Below are 18,382 nucleotides of genomic sequence, written 5' to 3'. Positions count from 1 at the left end.
AAGGAAGACAAGTATATGTTTCCGTTTCCCGTTTACAGTACGAACAGAGATTATCTTCAACAAATCCAAATCTAAACAAATTAACTTTAGTGTAAATTGCCCCATGCAGTAGCTTAAATTGAAATTCTCTTTGTCTCCCAATCAATAATGTTATTCTTGGTCTAAAAAAACATTCACCAATTTCTTTCCCTATATAATCATAATTATTTTGTCCATCTCTTATCTGTGAATCATATGACTTTTGCAATTCTTTAATAAAAAAACACACACGCACCCCCCACCCCACCCACACACACCAACCTCCTGCTCCTCTACTTCCAAATGCAATGAACAACAAGCAAAAAGCGGAAGTAGTTAAAAAATCCAGTCCTTTCACATGCAAGAAGTAACCTTGATTAAGGTGATATTTGTTGATGGTAATAGCTTGATCGGGTGTTCTTTTGTCCGTGTGGCACATGGCTGAATCACAAAAGAAACCTATACCCACTCAATACTAACCTGCAAACGCAATAGGAAACTATGATTTATTTCATTCAATTCAGGCATTACCGTAAGCAAGCACAACGGTCATGACGCCAGCGTAAGCAGTGGTAGCGAGCTTCACCATCCTCCGATACCGGTACTGACTGACAAGTGGTGTAGATCCTGTAGATCGACTGACAAACCGGAAGTACCATCTCTGAAATTATCATTCGGTATTAGTCTATTTCCTTCTAAATTCCTGTCTCATTGAGATTGGAGTCATGCATGCAGTGCACGTAAGTTTCTCCCTCATACCAGGATACGACGATCTCTAAATGAATGGATATTAGGAAAAATTCAACGCAAACTCTTAAATGACACTGAAGTACAGGTGCTTCATACGCTACTACTGGAGTTAGTCATCAACTTCATAATGATGCTGTTTGGAGATGCTGTTCTAGGATGCTTCAGGGTGTATTTGCCCATCATGCTCTTATGGATTATTTCTCCTGCAAGAGGTTTGTGCTTTGATCGAACTTACTTGGTGTGCCTACGTTCTATTTGTTAAAGTTTCGAGAAACCAATCCGATTAATATGTTCGTCATCATTTTCACATGTTGTTATTTCAACGTCATTCACAATTTTTCGGGAAACCAATCAGATTTAATTCTTGATATCATTAACAATCTGTGAAAAAAAAACAATAACTGATGTAAGTTATGCGGCCTGGGGCCCGTTGCAGAAAGAGTTGCGTTTAAACGCAAGTCAAAAAATCAATCGTAAGTCAAAAATGCGCGCTGTTGATTGGTTGAAAATCAAGTTGCACATGATTTTTGGAGTTGAGATTGATTGCAACTCTTTCTGCAACGGGCCCCTGCGGCCCGTTGCAGGTCACATATCGTTATTTCTTTTCGGGGGCATCATCCACAATCTGTGAAGAAAACTTATTTTTTATAACACGGGTAAACTCCCGTTATAATATCAAAATCCTTTAATTGAGCCATCCCACTCTAGAATTTGGAATAAAAACCAATAAAAAATAGGATGACAAATTAATTGAAAACAAATATTGCAGATTTCTGTGAATCGCGGTTTTTCTGGATTCCGACCATTACCTTCCTGATTTTGTGTGTGTTCAGGATATTGATTATTTGTACCTACTTGCATTTCAAACCTTGACCTACCACTAAAATGGTTTCATCTTTTGTACCGTGTACTTTCAAAACTATTGGTCACATTTCTTTTAAATCATGTAAATCGATTTGAATGATAAGGCAATAAGAATAATCATAAAACTGTTCAATTTGACTTCACAGAAAAACATTTCGGTAGTACATTTGTTGGTTATTTTCAATATGGAATGTTGAAGCCTGACAATACTTTCCTAACTTTGGCAGGCCGATCGCGTAATTAGTCGAACACATTTGAGGGGGCCCGACATATAACAGATAGAGCAATAGTTCTAAACAGAAGCGAGCGACTGAGTGACATTTGTCATAACAAATCGTGACATTTTTTGATAGATTTTTATATAAAAAACATATACAATATTTCACTCCCCCCCCCCTCCTCTCTCTCTCTCTCATTTTGTCTCACCTGCATAGCAGAGCGAGACTATGAGCCTTACCTTCATGAAGCATTTTTACCCAATATTTTGTGTACGCCCCTAATATCTAATCCTACATCACACTAATGATTATGAAAATGTTACTTCGAAACATTTTTTTTACTTCCCATTCGATTATTCGATAATTACAATGGCAATATCAACATGATCATTCTGGTCTTCAAAATGTGCATGCTGCATGTTAGTAACACTCAATAAGCAACCGTTTTTCTCATTTTTTAAATACAAATTGTGTTTTCCACCAATAATCGACAATGGTCGAGAGGCCGCAAACGACACTCCTGGTGATGGCATGGTATTGCTTTGATGTACATCTTAAGGGGTGACACTAATTTTAGTGACACGCCCCCCCCCCCTCTCCCCCATCAGCTAACTGTGGAGATGGAATTTGATTAAGATATTTATTGTTTGGTATCTAATACGAATTCATTGAGCCCTTCCATTATTCAAACTTTTACTAAATGTGTATACCTTTTACGAATAAACGATCGTTGATAATTTGGTTGGTTTCAACATGTTCAACGACTTCCGTTTGAACAAGTTTTAATTATTTTAATACACACGTACGTCCCTTCTCATTGAGGGCTAATCGCCTACTGTTCCCCCCTCCTTTTGAGAAGCAAAATTAAAAATTTGTAATGTAGACATGCCATGAAAACAGAGGTGTGCCCCCTCTTTTGAACTTGAAGACCTTTTTTTTTTTTTTTTTGCTTGTCAAATTTTTTCGGGGACGAAATATCCTCCGAAAAATTTGCCCCCCCTTTTGGAAAATCCTGGATCCGCCCCTGGATGAGGATAAAATCAATAAAGCACTGATATAGGTCAATTTTTAAAGAATGTTTCCGCTCCACTTCGGGGAGGGGTGTCCATTTACAATCAGCGAAACCGAAATGTTATCAGATTGCATTTTTAAATTATTCTTTCACGACTTTGTAAAGTTGCAGGTCAGGATTGCTCCGCTCCAGGGGAAAATGTCTTTGAAGGCTATCGTTATGTTTTCTACCATGGTACTGATGGTGTCCACAGAAGTTTCTCAGCCACACGAACACACTGTCAAAGCCTAGGAGGTGATATGCCCATCATCACATCAGAAGCACAAAATGTACGTATGAAATACCGTTTACTTCCAACGTTACAAAAACCTATTTAATCACTTCAATAATAGACAGGAATGGGTCTTTATTCATAGTAGGACACATTTATAGTGATAATAAACAAAGAGGGTTACTAGTCATAATGTCTGATTGTGTGATGTATATAGTGATGTTCTTTGTTATGAACAGGATGTTGAAAAAAAACGTTAAGCTAGCAATTATTTACTACTATAAAATAAGAGCAGATATTGTTTCAACTAGCAGAATACTGCTAACAGAAGGATCTGATTTTTTGAAGGGGGCAAAAATGAACGAAGTTATACTACCGACATGATAGAACGAACAAGATTTATTCGGTTTCGTTCCTGAAGACGTTTGAAACTCATTTTTATACATTTGGCCTAAAGGGTGTAAAAGAAGAAAACATGACCTACCTGGTGCATTGATATAATTAAACTGGTAATATGGGGGGGGGGGTCTTCATTATACTTCCCCACTTATATGACTAAGAAATAATACATATCTAGAGATATGAATCTCCATCTAAATCCCCATCGTTATTATTTGTATCGTTATTAATGTCAATTCGGTTACATTTGTTTGTTTTCATCTTGATAACAGAACTTCGTTGCCTCAAAATTAAGGACTGATGGGGGAAACTATTACATTGGCTTAAAAGATATGGACCAGAATGGCCAGTATAAGTGGATTGATGGAACAAGCCCCGGGTATGTGTAGCAATACAATATAACCCTATTTAGATTCTTATTACTGGTATCTATATTATTGATATTATTATCATCATCATCATTACTTTCATGATTTGTTAATTGCCACCATTGACATTATTACTGTTATCATCACCTGTGTCTACGAGAGACCTAATAACCATCCCTCTGTTTATCAGCTTGATATAGCTGTTATAGGGATTTTCATGAGGCCTGTTACCATGGTTACAACCGATAATGTCGCAGCAACGCATAATGTCACACCAACGCATAATGTCGCAGTCAACGCATAATGTCGTAAGTTTTCTAACGCATAACGTCACATGTCGCAACGCATAATGTCACAGCGGTATTTGCTTCAGGACTCGAGTGATTTCACTCAGTATTTTGTTAAAGTTATTTCATCTGAACATTTTGTGTCTCGCCTGAACGCAGTGGCGTAACAGGCGGGGGGGGGGGGCAGAGGGGGCAATCTGCCCCCCCCCCCTGGCGGATTTCACCGGGGAAAAACACGGGAAAAAAGAAAAGGGAGGGAGAAAGAAAGGGAAAGGGAAAGGAAAGGGGAAAGGAAATGATGAAAACGAAAGGGAAAAGTGAAAAGAAAACGAAGATTTTTTTTTTTAAAGAACAAATCATTCCGAAATAGGCCTATATAATGCAGTAGCATGATGGGAAATAAATTAGATGATGATAAAATGCAAACAATAGCGGGAAATGAATGTAGAAGGGAATTAGTCAAAAGCTAAATTGGAAAACAAAGAAAAGGGACAAAGAAAAAAAATACTTAATAACACGACCGGGCTGCCGAGGATTGAAAATAAAGAGCGGGAAGAAAGATGGACTGCATACAACATTGTGCTATAAGCTTGCTAGATTTTATCCAAATAAGCTACCGGGGCTTTGCCCCAGACCCAACGCAGTAGGGGCTCTTCATCTATAACCTTCATATGGCTCTATAACGCCCCCCTGTGGGGACCCTACCTACATTAAGCTGTACGTTCAATCACTGGCGTACAGGCGCGGGGGCGGGGTCTTGGTACCACACCCAAGAGGAAATAAAAGAAATTATAGGAGACAACGTATAATGAAATGTATGGAAACAATGAAATGTGTTATTTGCTGAATAATGGAAAAATTTATCACATATAATTAGCGTTCAATTTCAACAGGCATTTTTTTTCCAGCTCGCTTCGCTCGCTGGCGACTTTTTACAAATTTTCCCACATTGCGATGTTTCACCCTCTCAAAATATTTGGTTCAACTGGGTTGAATAAATGTGTCGTGTAAAAGCTATATTCTGTCTTTACCCGCGATTTGATTAACAATAGCGGCAATCTGCGAGGTTTAAATGGCTTTCAAGAAGTTCCGGGGGCTCCAGCCGGACCCCAACCGCATAGCACTGCCGTATATGAGTATATATGGAAGGGTTGGGCCATGGTCCCCAAAAGTTCTACAATCAAGAAAAAAAAGGAGGAAAGAAAAGCAAAGGAAAAGTGAAATTGAAATTACTAAATATAATGTCAAAAATAAATCAAAGTTAGATTCTCATGAAAAGGTGATTTTTTCTCGCTCGCTCGGGACTTATAATAAGCAGCCTTTAAGCACATGCGCCATACTGCGCCTCTCGTTTTTCTACTCTTCACGCTACTGCCGCAAAGAATCATGTTCACAGTGGCATACAGACCACAAATAAAAAATGGAATGGAAAGAGAGAAGAGTAAAATATATTATTCTCTGGATATTATGCCAAAATCTATCACAAAATTTGATTTTTGTATTGAAAATGTCAAAAATGTTTGCTCGCTTCGCTCGCTCGCAACTTTTTTAAAAAGATAAATTCTGCCTTATATGCAATGTCTGGTTCTCTCAAAATCGTCGCCTCATTATACCATTACGCCTGTTCATACCATGATATGACGGGGAAATTTTTGGCTCTTGCCCCCCCCCCCCGGCCACCGACCCCTGTTACGCCGCTGCCTGAACGAAGTTTGGCAGAGACCTAGTAATCACTCTTTCTGTAAGTTCGATATTCTGTTAAAAAATGTTAAAGTGTTTGTTCAACTTGCTCTCATTTCTTTATTTGTGAATTAATTATGTTCATATTTGGTACATATGATCCTCGGGTAATATCACATGTTAAACCCAAGATAATGATGAGGTCAAAGGTCATCTAGGGGTCGAAAGGTCATATGAGGTCATATTCATTCCTTTTCGAAGTTTTTGTTCAACTTGCTCTCATTTCTTTATTTGTGCATGAATTATGTTCATATTTGGTACATATGATCCTTGGGTAATATCACATGTGACCCCAAGAGAATGATGAGGTCAAAGGTCATCTAGGGGTCGAAAGGTCATATGAGGTCATTTTATCCCTTTTCGAAGTTTTTGTTCAGCTTGCTCTCATTTCTTTATTTGTCCATCTATTTTGATCACACGTCCAAACGATCATTGGGTAATACCACGTGTGTTGTTTGAAAAATGGGTCAAAGGTCAAAAGGTCAAGTTTTGGTTCAACTTGCTCTCGTTTCTGTTTTTTCTGCATCAATTATGTTTACAATTGGTACATATGAGCTTTGGGTAATACCACATGTGAGTCCATGCGGATGATGGGTTCAAAGGTCATGTAAGGGTCAAGATTTCAATATTTGTTCAAACTGCTCCCATTTATTTATTTCTGCATAAATTATTTTCTAATGTTTTATTCAATTAAGAAAAGTGAGTACCCATGCTTTATTTGGTGAAATAATGGTATGTAATGCATATCGAACCCGACCTATTACAGTCATGACGGTATAAGGTTATTTTAACGGAATTTCTCCATTCTAATCTCGTCTCTGACCATGCGCACGCGAGTGTTGATTTCACTGGCGTAAATTCAGGGAGATGGGGGATGTATCTAGGATGACCGCATTAAGACAGACGAAATACTGGACACTTCGAGATCAGAAATTAACCTTTTATGGGGCTGATATCCATATTCTCAAGAGATACAACGATTAATAAGGTTAAAATAAATGGTCTATCAATTAATAAATATATGAACAGTTATGATAATTGTTTAATCACTTTCTTCATAATCAATTTACTTGTTACAATCTTTTTTGTTTAATATAACTCACAATCAGTGGTAGACGTATATAGTCCGATGGGGTGAAACTGATTCGTAGGGGGCCAAAACAATATAGCACCTTTTCTCATAAAGGGAACCGAGATAAGTATAAAACTGCCTTTCGTGGGATGGCAGATAAGGCCAATGAGTTAAATGAGACATAAAATTCTCATTGTATAAATTTTCCTAATCTTATGATGCAGCAGATACACGTATTTAAGGTCATTTAACTCGTCAGTGACAAGATTTGTTCAGGTCTTTGTAGATAAATAAAAGCGAGGGACCATAACGACCAAGAAAGGGCTTTTGCCATGAAGTGGTGCTGGATGATTCCACTCGGTGAAAAAGTAAAAATATATTTCCACCCCCTCCTGATTATGAATTCAATACTGGGCCTGCTCCCCTGCGCCTGCCCAAGACACGCACATTTTAAAGCAGGGGCGTACATGGGTTGATGGCTGGGGTTTGGAAGAACAACACATTTCCCAGTCATATCATGATGTTCCGTGATATGTTCCATCATTATGTACGCGAGCGTTGGCGCGAAGCTTTATTGGGGAGTAGCGAGATGAGTAAAAAAAAAATAGTATCAAAGTGGGCACAGCATGGCGTATGTGGAAAAGGTATATTAGAAAAACTCCCGAGCGAACGAAGCGAGCGAGAATTTTTTCACCTTTCATTACAGTCTACTTAGTGATAGATTTTGAAATGATATTAAAAAGAACAATCATAATATATTTTACACTTTTCCGATCCTTTTCATTCTTTTTTGTTTATTTTTTGTTCTTGGTTGTAGATCTATTGGGGCCATGCCCTGAACCCTTCTATTGGTAAAAAAATTCCATGTTGGTGGGGTCCTGGGGCGGAGTCCCCGGAAGTTCTCGAGATTCAGCATTTTTTTTTTTTTTTTGCTTAGAGATCGTCAACATGGCCGCCATTTTCAATCAAACGTCACGAGCGAGCGAAGTGAGCGAGAAAATGTTTAGTCTTACAATGTGTATGAAAATGAAGTCATATAATTTATGTAATTAAAGGGTCATGTCTAGCTCTTGGCTAGATTGCACAAAAAATAGCAATAACATATTTCATACACATACGCCCTTCCATTTTTTCTTCCAATCATTTATTTTTAATTCTTGGCAGCCCGGTCTTGTTCTTAAAGGACAAGTCCAACCAAACAAAACAGCTGATTGGAATTAAAAGAGAAAAATCCAACAGGCATAACACTGAAAAAATTTCATTAAAATCGGATGTGAAATAAGAAAGTTATTACATTTTTAAGTTTCGGTTAATTTCACGAAACAGTTATATGCACTTCCTAGTCTGTATGCAAATGAGGGTACTGATGACGTCACCCACCCACTATTTCTTTTGTATTTTATTAACTGGAATATGAAATATTCCAATTCTCTCCTCATGGCAATGTAAAATATTTCATTTTTCCCTGAATATATGAAGTTACCATTATTTTAACATTTTATAGTTCAGTCAAGTTGGTCCTTATTCATTATTGTCAAATTTGTAAAATTAAAATATTATTCAAACAATAAAAAAACGAAAGACATAGTGAGTGAGGGAAATCACCGACTCTCTCATTTGCACATCACTGACTTATGCTTATAACTGTTTTATGAAAAATAAGCGAAATTTCAAAATGTCATGAATTTCGTATTTAACATCCGATTTCGATGTAATGTTCAACATTATGCTTGTTGAATTTTTCTCTAGACTATTGATTGCAATAAACATTTCTCTGGGGTGGATTTTTTTTCTTTTTCTCAATTTTCTTTTTCCAGTTCAACTTCTCCCTTGCATTTTAGTTCATTCCACTTTACCTTATATCCCTATTTTTTTACCTCTTTTCTTTCCCTTTTCCGTCAAGAAGTCACGTTATATTTTCCATCTCTTAATCTATTTCCCCTTTCTCACTTATTAATTAGTATTTCGGTATGATTTATTCTTTCTAACATTTTCTTTTTCCTCTTTCCTTCCGCTTCCGTTTTGCCATTCTCCTCTTTATGTTCTTTATTTCCATCCTCTTCTTTTTTCCTCTTTTTTCTTCTTTTACCTTTTATTTTTCACTCTTTCCTCTTTTCTTCTTTTTCTTTCCCTTCCTTTCTTTCTCCTCCCCCTTTCACCTTTTTTTTATTTTCCAGGTAACTCCACCAAGGGGGGGGGGGTGGGACTGCCCCCCCCCGCCTGTTACGCCACTGCTTCAAAACAGATTAAAGAAAGAGCTTTAAAAAAATACTGAGTGAAAACATATTTCATATATTATATGTAACTCGCGTCCTGAAGCAAATACCGCTGTGACATTATGCGTTGCGACATGTGACGTTATGCGTTAGAAAAGTTACGACATTATGCGTTGCGACATGTGACGTTATGCGTTAGAAAAGTTACAACATTATGCGTTGGACGCTCTTGGCATAATATCGCCATCTTCGACATTACGCGGTGGTGTGACACTATGCGTTGCTGCGACATTATCGGTTGTAACAAGGCTTATGAAAGGTCCCACTTCAGCGGACCACTCACAGGCGCGTATCCAGGCTATTGTACCCCGTGGGGCCCGACTTAATTTTGTCGCCCCTGTATACTTTTCGGAAAATAGCGCCCCCCGCAAGGCAACTATAGATGCCTTAAATGCATGTTGAATTATAAAAATATCCATAAATATGTTGTAATACCACTTTGCACTAAACACTTTGGGCTTTCAATTTAGTTTAATTTCTCGTCAGAGTAGGCCTTTAAAATTATGTAATTGGGAGCTGTAATTTCTGTACCAGGGACGGATCCAGCTTTCACTAATGGGGGGGGGGGATATTATTTCAATCTATGTTTCCCGATTGGACATATTAAGCACTATATGTAACCGTGAACATTATGAATATACGTATATCTAAACAATTGATGCGAGCGCGAAGCGCGAGCTGAATATTTTTGATATTCTGACCTAAAATTTGGAAAGTCTAAAAGCACTATTGGTATTCGAGAACAGGATGGGTATCTATCTCAACATTTTATGCTAGCGCGAGCTAAACATTTTAGAATTTCCTACCCCTAAGTCGACATTCCTTTGCACTTTTCGTAACCATGAACAGGATGGATGTGATCTAAACAATTGATGCGAGCGCGAAGCGCGAGCTGAACATTTTATATGTTCTGACCTAAAATTTGGACATTCTAAGCATATTTTGATAATCATGAACAGCTCTGGCCGATCCAGGGGGGGGGGGCACAGCCGGCCCAATTAAAATTTGTAATGTAAAAATGGTTTTAAAACAGAAATGTGCCCCCCCCCCCCCCACCTTTTGAAAGTGAAGACCCTTTTTTTTTGCTTTTCACTTTTTTTCGTGGACGAAATCCCATTAATTTTTGGTTAAAACCTTAATTTGTTTTTGTTGGCTTGTCATTTTTTTCCTAGGGAAAATGTACCTCCCACCCCCTTTCGAAAAATCCTGGATCCGCCCCTCATGAACAGAATGAATATCTAACAAAACATTTTTATGCGAGCGCGAAGCGCAAGCTGAAAATTTTAAAATTTCTACCCAAAACTGGACATACCTAAGCACTTTTCGTAACCATTAACATGATGGATGTGATCTAAATAATTGATGCAAGCGCCCAGCACGAGCTGAAAATCATTGACATTCTGACCTACAATTGGTAATCATGAACAGGAAAGGTTATCTTACATATCATTATATGTGAGCGCGAAGCGCGAGCTGAAAGGTCGAATATGAATTTGGCGCCCCCATCCTATAGGTTGAAAATGAATTTGACGCCTCAGGACAAACATCAAATTGGGGCTCCCTATGTCGAACATCAATTCGGCGCCCCTATGTCGAACATCAATTCAGCGCCCCCTCGGTTGAACATCAATTCGGCACCCCCTATGTCGAACATCAATTCGGTGCCCCAATGTCGAACTTCAATTTGGCGCCCCTCTATGTCGAACATCATTTGGGCGCCCCTATACTTCGACATTAATTCGGCGCCCCCTAGGTCGAACATCAATTTTGGCGCCCCCGGTCGAACATTAACTCGGCGCCCCAAGGTCGAACATCATTTCGACGCCCTTCTAGTTTTAAACATAAATTCGGCGCCGCTAGGTAGAACATCAATTCGGCGCCCGCCTAGGTTGAAGATCAAGTCGCCCCCCCCCTATGTCGAACATCGATTCGGCGCCCCCTAGGTCGAACATAATTCAGCGCCCCCTATATCAAACTCCAATTCGGTGCCCCTAAGTAGAATATCAATTCGGCGCCCCTCCCCCTAGGCGCCCTTATGTCAAACTTTAAGTCGGCGCCCCCTAGGCGCCCCTATGTCAAACTTCAAGTCGGCGCCCCCCTATGTCGAATATCAATTCGGCGCCCCCCTATGTCGAACACCAATTCGGCGCCCCCTAGGTCGAACATAAATTCGGCGTCCCTTATATCAAACTCCAGTTCGGTGTCCCTAAGTAGAACATCAATTTCACGCCCCCCCCCCCCGGAGGTTGAAGATCAATTCGGCGACCATATGTCGAACAAAAATTCGGCGCCCCCTAGGTCGAACATATTTTTGGTGTGCCCTTTATCAAACTTCAATTCGGTGTCCCTAGGTAAAACATCAATTAGGCACCCTCGAGGTTGAAGATCGATTCAGCACCCCCCCCCCTATGTCGAACATCTATTCCTTGTCCCCTAGTTCGAACATGAATTTGGTGCCCCCTATATCAAACTACAATTCGTCGCCCCCGAGGTAGAACATAAATTCGGCGTCCCTAGGTAGAACATAAATTCGGCGCCCCTAGGTCGAACATTGATTCGGTGCCCCTAGGTAGAACAAAAGTTCGGCGCCCCTGGGTCGAACATCAATTCGCCCCCGCCCCTGCGTAGATCATCAATTTTCGGCGCCCCTAGGTCGAACACAAATTCGGCGCCCCCCAAATCAAACTCCAATTCGGTGCCCCTAGGTAGAACATCAATTCGGCGCCCCTAGGTAGAACATCAATTCGGCGCCCCTAGGTAGAACATCAATTCGGCGCCCCTATGTCGAATTTCAATTCGGCACCCCCCTGGCAAACATCATTTCGGCGCCTCTAAGTAAAACATGAATTCGGGGCCCCCCATGTTGACCATCAATTCGGCACCCCTAGGTCGAACAACAATTCATCGCTCCCCGGCCCTATTTGAACGTTAATTCGGAGCCCAATTCCCTCTTCTTTTTTGTGCTCTCTTTCTTTCCCCTTTTTCTCTTTCTCTTCTTCTTGTCCTCCTTTTTTCTCCCGTTTTTTCTCTCTTTTCTTCTTTTTTGCGCCCCCTTTTCGCCTGCCGGGGGTCCAGGGCCCCGAAAGCCCCCCCCCCCCGAATACGCGCATGATCCCCCCCCCTTGAGACTAAATTAGAAGTTATTTCTTCAAATGCAGAAATCGATGTCCCTCTATACACATTGACTCAGTTTACGCCGAATATGCTAATCTCCGCTTCTAGGCGTCATGGCAACATGTTATGGATAGTAAATTAACATTTTGGTAACTGAGATTTGGGCAAAATAACTTTTTATCCAAAATGTGCTGGTAATGCACATCTACCTGACAGGATCCAATGTTTCCAAAGATTCCAGTTACAACGCGTTTTGCCTAAACATTTTGGACAACACGCATCTATTGTAGTATGTAGTATGCCTATAGCAATTGAGTCTTGGAACTCTTGTTGGAATGCTCCCCAGGATTTGGAGAAAGTGCATACACTTTTTCAGGATCCGATGAACGGGGTAATACTAATTGCAATGTAAAGCGCTTAGAAACAAAGAATTGTAAGTGCTATATAAATGTAACTATTATTATCATTATTTTTGGTAAGGGGGAGAAGGGGGTAGGGGAGACAAGAGGCTGGAAAAAAAGGTTATCATACAGCTTTTATTTCGATTTTGAATGATGAATTTCTTACCATCATAAAAGACCAGAAATAGTAGGGGGACATTTGATATTGTGTCCCCCCTACTATTTTTAGTAGGGGGGACACGTCCCCCTGCCCCCCTGGGATTTCCGCCCATGTTGGTAACAGAACTTTGAATCATAGTGGACTTTGAATATATTGGATGATCATGTAGTCCCAAAATGCGCGCTGTTGATTGGTTGAAAGTCAAGTTACGCATGATATTTAGAGAGTTGCGATTGATTGCAACTCTTTCTGCAACGGGCCCATGATGTGAAAGTTTTTGAAAACGAACGAATCGTAATGTCATGTTTTCTTGGATATTAATAGAGATGAATATAATTAAATTCATTGTGTTAAAATGTAGCCTTCTTAATTTTGAGAAACCGATTGATTGTTAGTATGTGCTTAATGGCTGCTTTATTTCTTTCGAAGGTATTTAAACTGGGATCCATTCTTATACGATTGGTCGCCACCACACTGTGCTGTGATGAGGTCTGGGAACAGCCTGTCTGATTCTAGCCATGGACTTTGGAATCGAAGAAAATGTACATCACAAAGACGACATATCTGCCAAATACCACTAGGTTGGTAATCTAAATCTTTCCCTTTTTGCGTTTTGACAATTGATATTTACTCTCATCATTATGGTACCACCATGATAACTTTTATTAGTAGTATAGTCATGATAGTACTATAATCATTAGGTCCTTCTTTAGTCTGACAGATCGCCTCTCAATTTTGACAGATTTTTCTTTATTCTTAATTTTTATGTTATCTGATTTGCCCACAGTTTCCGTATAGGCGCAATATCTCCGAATCTGACAGTTATTTTTTAATTCATTTAATTCAAATTTTCGTAATTTATGTAGAATATAGTCTGTTATTACATATAAAAAGGTAATATATGTTTACTCAGGTCCGTCATTGGGTCGTGATCAGGCCATGTCATCAAACACTTTCCCCATTTTTTTTAATTTTCGGTAATTTGATGTCTCGTTCAGCTTTCTATAGGCCATGAAAAAAAAATGAAGAAACGTTCATAAAATCTGGCAGCACGCGCGCGTTGCGAATTTTATTAAGATCCGGGCAAAATAATTCAGTGCAGCTCTTTAGAAAGAACGAGGACCCTGGTTTTTGGATGTCCTATTTGTATTTTTTCCATATTCATTTATCATCATTTGGGGGGGGCAGAGTTCCCCTTTCTAGTTCTATCACGATTATCTATTTCTATTATGGAGCAATTTATTTTAACTTATAGCCTCATTTATGTTGTCACACTATTGGACATGCACTCTAAAAACAGTAAGTAAAAATTAACGCAATATTGGGTAGAAAAGGGAACATGATTGCTGGGTAATATTTTCCCTAAATATTGGGCAAAATGCATGTTTGAAGGGTAAATTTCAACGCAACATTGCGTAAAATTTACAAAATATTTGGTATATTTTTGCCCAACATGCACGTTCCCCCACATGCATGTTCCCGTTTTACCCAATATTGGGTTAACCTTGTCTAGAGTGCGATTCACAATCTTGCTTGACGACTTCCTGACACTTTGAGGTATGCGGTAAATAACCGAAATGAAATTAACCGAAACACTATCACATTTTTCTCAGTGTCTATGCATTTTTTATTTTACTATGGTTTCATTCGATTTCAAAGAAACGAAAAGCTTTATCATTTTCATTCTTCAACCAGGCGATGGCTGTAGATGGCATGAGTTTGGTGAATCTCAGTATCTCATAAAGTTGGTACCCTATAAAGGTCTAGGTGACGCCAGGGATACGTGTCAACAATATGGTGGTGATTTAGCTATCATTAAAACTGAAGAAGTCAATGTAAGTAACTTATGAGGAATATTGAATTAGACCAAACAGCAGACTTAAAACATTTACCGGACCATTAATTATCTGATGGACCCCCCTTTCGCGGCTAGTTCGATTTTTTTTTCCCGAAAATAATTCAATATGTCAGGGATCAAAACAAACTTATTTGCCTGATCTACGAATTTACCGATTTTGAAGAGTTACTCAGTTAGATATATATATATAGTTGAGGCCTAAAGCTTACATACATGTACACCCATGGAATTCAGTGAAATATGTTCACTTGCCAAAACTCGTAAAATTTACTATATCTTCAGAAAAATAAATACTACCATGACCAATTTGGTATCAAATGAAAGAGTGTATCATGCTCTTTCACCTGATTGGGATGCCGTTGGGATTAAAGTATATTTCAGGTAGAATTTCTTTGTAGAAAAAAAAAGTAATGTTTGTGTCAAATGTATTATATTGTTTGATATTATATTCTTAAACATTGTTTCATAGAAATACATAAATGTCAAATCTATGATTTACATTACATTTTCTATCATATGTCACCACTGAACAAAAAAGTGTAATTTGAAATTTTTGTGTTGAGAAGTAACTACCACAGATATAAAATGTTTATCAAGTTTCTATTTTTAATTTGTCTAAAATATGAAGATTTTTGGAGAAAAGATGACACCTAAATGTTTTTCAGCTCCTGATGACAAAGCAATGTGATGAAGGGGCATGTTTGATATCAAATTTGTATAGCACAAACATTTTATAAGATACAGTAAATTTTATGATGTTTGGCAAGTGTCAACTTTTCTTTTGAATTTCCTGGGTATATGCAAACTTCTGGCCTCAACTGCATACATGTATATACTGTATAAGGAAACAAAAATTAAAGGACAAGTCCACCCCAACAAAAAGTTGGTTTGAATAAAAAAAGAAAAATCCAACAAGCATAACACTAAAAATTTAATCAAAATCGGATATAAAATAAGAAAGTTATGACATTTTAAAGTTTCGCTTAATTTCACACAACAGTTATATGCACATCCTGGTCGGTATGCAAATGAGGAGACCAATGACATCATCCACTTACTATTTATTTTGTATCTTATTATATAAAATATTCTAATTTTCTCCTCATTGTCAAGGGAAACAACGAACAATTCCTCCCTGAACATGTGCAATTATCATTGTTTAATACTATACATGCTATACGGTTCAGTCAAGTTGGTCCTTATTGTCCTAGTTGTGCATATCACTGTTTTGTGAAAAATAAGCGAAACTTTAAAATGTCATAACTTTCTTATTTTACATCTGATTTTGATGAAATTTTTAGCACTATGCTCGTTTGATTTTTCTCTATTTATTCAAGTCAGCATTTTCCTTGGGTGAACTTGACCTTTAATCTCTCGGCGCTCTGCGGGGGTGCGTGCGTGTGTAAGATGAGTGTGTATTGGTGTGTATGGGACAAAAGGTGTACTGAGTGCGACTGATATATATGTTGCTGTATATCCCGAAGGTATTGTTGAGTAACTTGAACAATGAAGCATTGTATGACAATGACAGAAGTAAAATGACAGCGGGAGAAATGAAGGAGGTGATTGCAGCAGTAAAAACGGCAGAGGTAGAAACGGCCCCGGCGCAGCTAAAGAATGACATTTTCACTATTTCCATTTAACCGTTTGACCGTGTATAGGAAACCATGATGATAACACTAACATATATTCTTAAAAATATTCTAATGATATTAAATCATTTCATATTTCCTCCAATGAATTTTCAATTGTCGTTTTATTCCCATGCTACACACAGGCATTTCTCAAAGACATCATAGTTCCCTCATTAACTTCAACTAGTCAATATTTCTGCTACTGGATTGGGCTTGAGAGAGATGGATGGGGGGATTTTACCTGGTTAGATGGTACTACTCCTGGGTATGTTTATTTGCTCAACAAACATGACTATTCTTTTTTTTTTTTTTTTTTTTTTTTTTTTTGGGGGGGGGCTTAAGCCTCTTATGACGGATTTTATTGAAATATCTACCGCAAGGTATGGATTACGTACATGAACAAAATAGAACATGACTAAGATGTAACATGAACCTACAATGTGTTGTTGGCTGTAATCTAGTTTGATTATTATGGCTTCCGGCATATTTTATTAATGTGGGTATGCATTCTGGCGAAAATCTGATGTTCTAATCATATTGATGCAAAGACAAAAACGCACAGGAAGAAAGTCAAATACGTGCCAACACTTTAACAATAATTGGGACTTAAACAAAAAAAAAACGCTTAACATCTGCAGGTAACAATAAATGTAACAATGTTAGGAGAATCATAATCTTCCGGTCATTTGTACTTTTATTTAACACTATTTTCAGGCGCTAGCATAGCTGGTGGAAGTTTGGTTACCTTTTTTTAGTATTGGCTTCTTTTTTACCTCTTTTAGGGAAAATTCTCAATGTACGCCACGTTTTTTCGTATGCATTTTCAGGATTTAATCATAACATCATATCACAAAGGGATAGAGCAGTTATTTTTTTTAATCAGGACCTAACAGTGTACATTTCTTAAAGCTTATATACCCCAAATGCCCTTGAGAGAGAGAATGATTCCTCCTTTTATACCCTTTGATGTTTAGCTTGTACCACCAACAATATTCTTGTGTTTAAAGTAAAGTTTAACTTTCATTACAAAGGCTCCTTTAGATATTATTCATGATGAGATAATGAATGTTCTTATTTTCCTCCAAAGATATACTGATTGGTTTACTACAACGGAACCGAATGACTTCAACTCCTGGGGATGTCTTGGTTTTCGTGAAGGTCCTTCATGGTACGACCAGCTGCAGGGATCCCCCTTTCCCTACATTTGTGAGCGCACACACGGTATGAAATTCATAATGCACCAACCACGGTTATTTCATTCTCACATGCCGTCAGGCAGTTTGTTGATTTCATTATATGTTTTTCTTCATTTGCTAAACTCTTATGCCTCCAACCAACGAAGGAATTTATTATTTCAGGTCATCTGTCCGTCCTTTTATCGCTCTTTCAAGAGAGAGTGTTCGCTCTGCAACGTGCAGAGGATTCAAGAACAGAAAACAAATAATGTGTTGCCAAATACCCGGCATGACAAAGAAAACAAAGAAATTATTTGGAAGTTTGTGAATCAGAACAGCAGTTGAGTCTTTGATTCTGGACGATTTTTCGTCAGCTCTCAATTTTAGGACAAAACTGCTGTTCCGCTTCTACAATTTTCGACAAAAGCCTTCCAGGCATTTTCAATGAAGTGTCCATACGTCGCTGAGTGAAATTTCCCTAATAACTCAAAAAACGAACGAAGGATCAACCTCGATCTTGGGCCATACAATATGCATAAGGAGCGATAGTTAACGGATGAGTTTCAGGGTCACCATCTTCATGTGGCGTTCACTTGAAAGAGTTTGTAGGTTATGCAAGAGTACGCCTCCGTAGCGTCTTGTCTTGAAACCTTGCTTATCCTATCTCCAAATGTTACTTTGCGATGTCATGTCAAAGGTCAATTATCTAAAGGCCCATTATGCATGTACATTAAAATACATCTTTTTCGGGATATATAACTGGAA

At 38.4% G+C, this 18,382-nt stretch overlaps 1 protein-coding gene across 3 annotated transcripts in view; it reads left to right on the top strand.

Annotated features, from left to right (window-relative positions):
* Positions 1 to 527: 527 nt before the first annotated feature.
* Positions 528 to 18,382, top strand: part of LOC129271138 (uncharacterized) — a 57,815-nt gene continuing 39,960 nt past the window's right edge. For 2 of the 3 annotated variants that reach the window (XR_010295025.1, XM_064106290.1), the window contains exons 1-7: positions 528 to 980; positions 3,028 to 3,191; positions 3,805 to 3,911; positions 13,380 to 13,531; positions 14,646 to 14,785; positions 16,586 to 16,707; positions 17,530 to 17,663. Coding sequence is in view for 2 of the 3 variants with exons in the window: in XM_064106290.1 (XP_063962360.1) it covers positions 896 to 980; positions 3,028 to 3,191; positions 3,805 to 3,911; positions 13,380 to 13,531; positions 14,646 to 14,785; positions 16,586 to 16,707; positions 17,530 to 17,663 (904 nt within the window). In the remaining variant the exon portion in view is untranslated. The remainder of the gene's footprint in view (positions 981 to 3,027; positions 3,192 to 3,804; positions 3,912 to 13,379; positions 13,532 to 14,645; positions 14,786 to 16,585; positions 16,708 to 17,529; positions 17,664 to 18,382) is intronic. The other variant, XM_064106291.1, reaches the window with a different exon arrangement.

This window comes from Lytechinus pictus, chromosome 11 (assembly GCF_037042905.1).
Source record: "Lytechinus pictus isolate F3 Inbred chromosome 11, Lp3.0, whole genome shotgun sequence".
NCBI classification, from domain to species: domain Eukaryota; kingdom Metazoa; phylum Echinodermata; class Echinoidea; order Temnopleuroida; family Toxopneustidae; genus Lytechinus; species Lytechinus pictus.
This window is presented reverse-complemented; position numbering and strand designations above follow the sequence as displayed.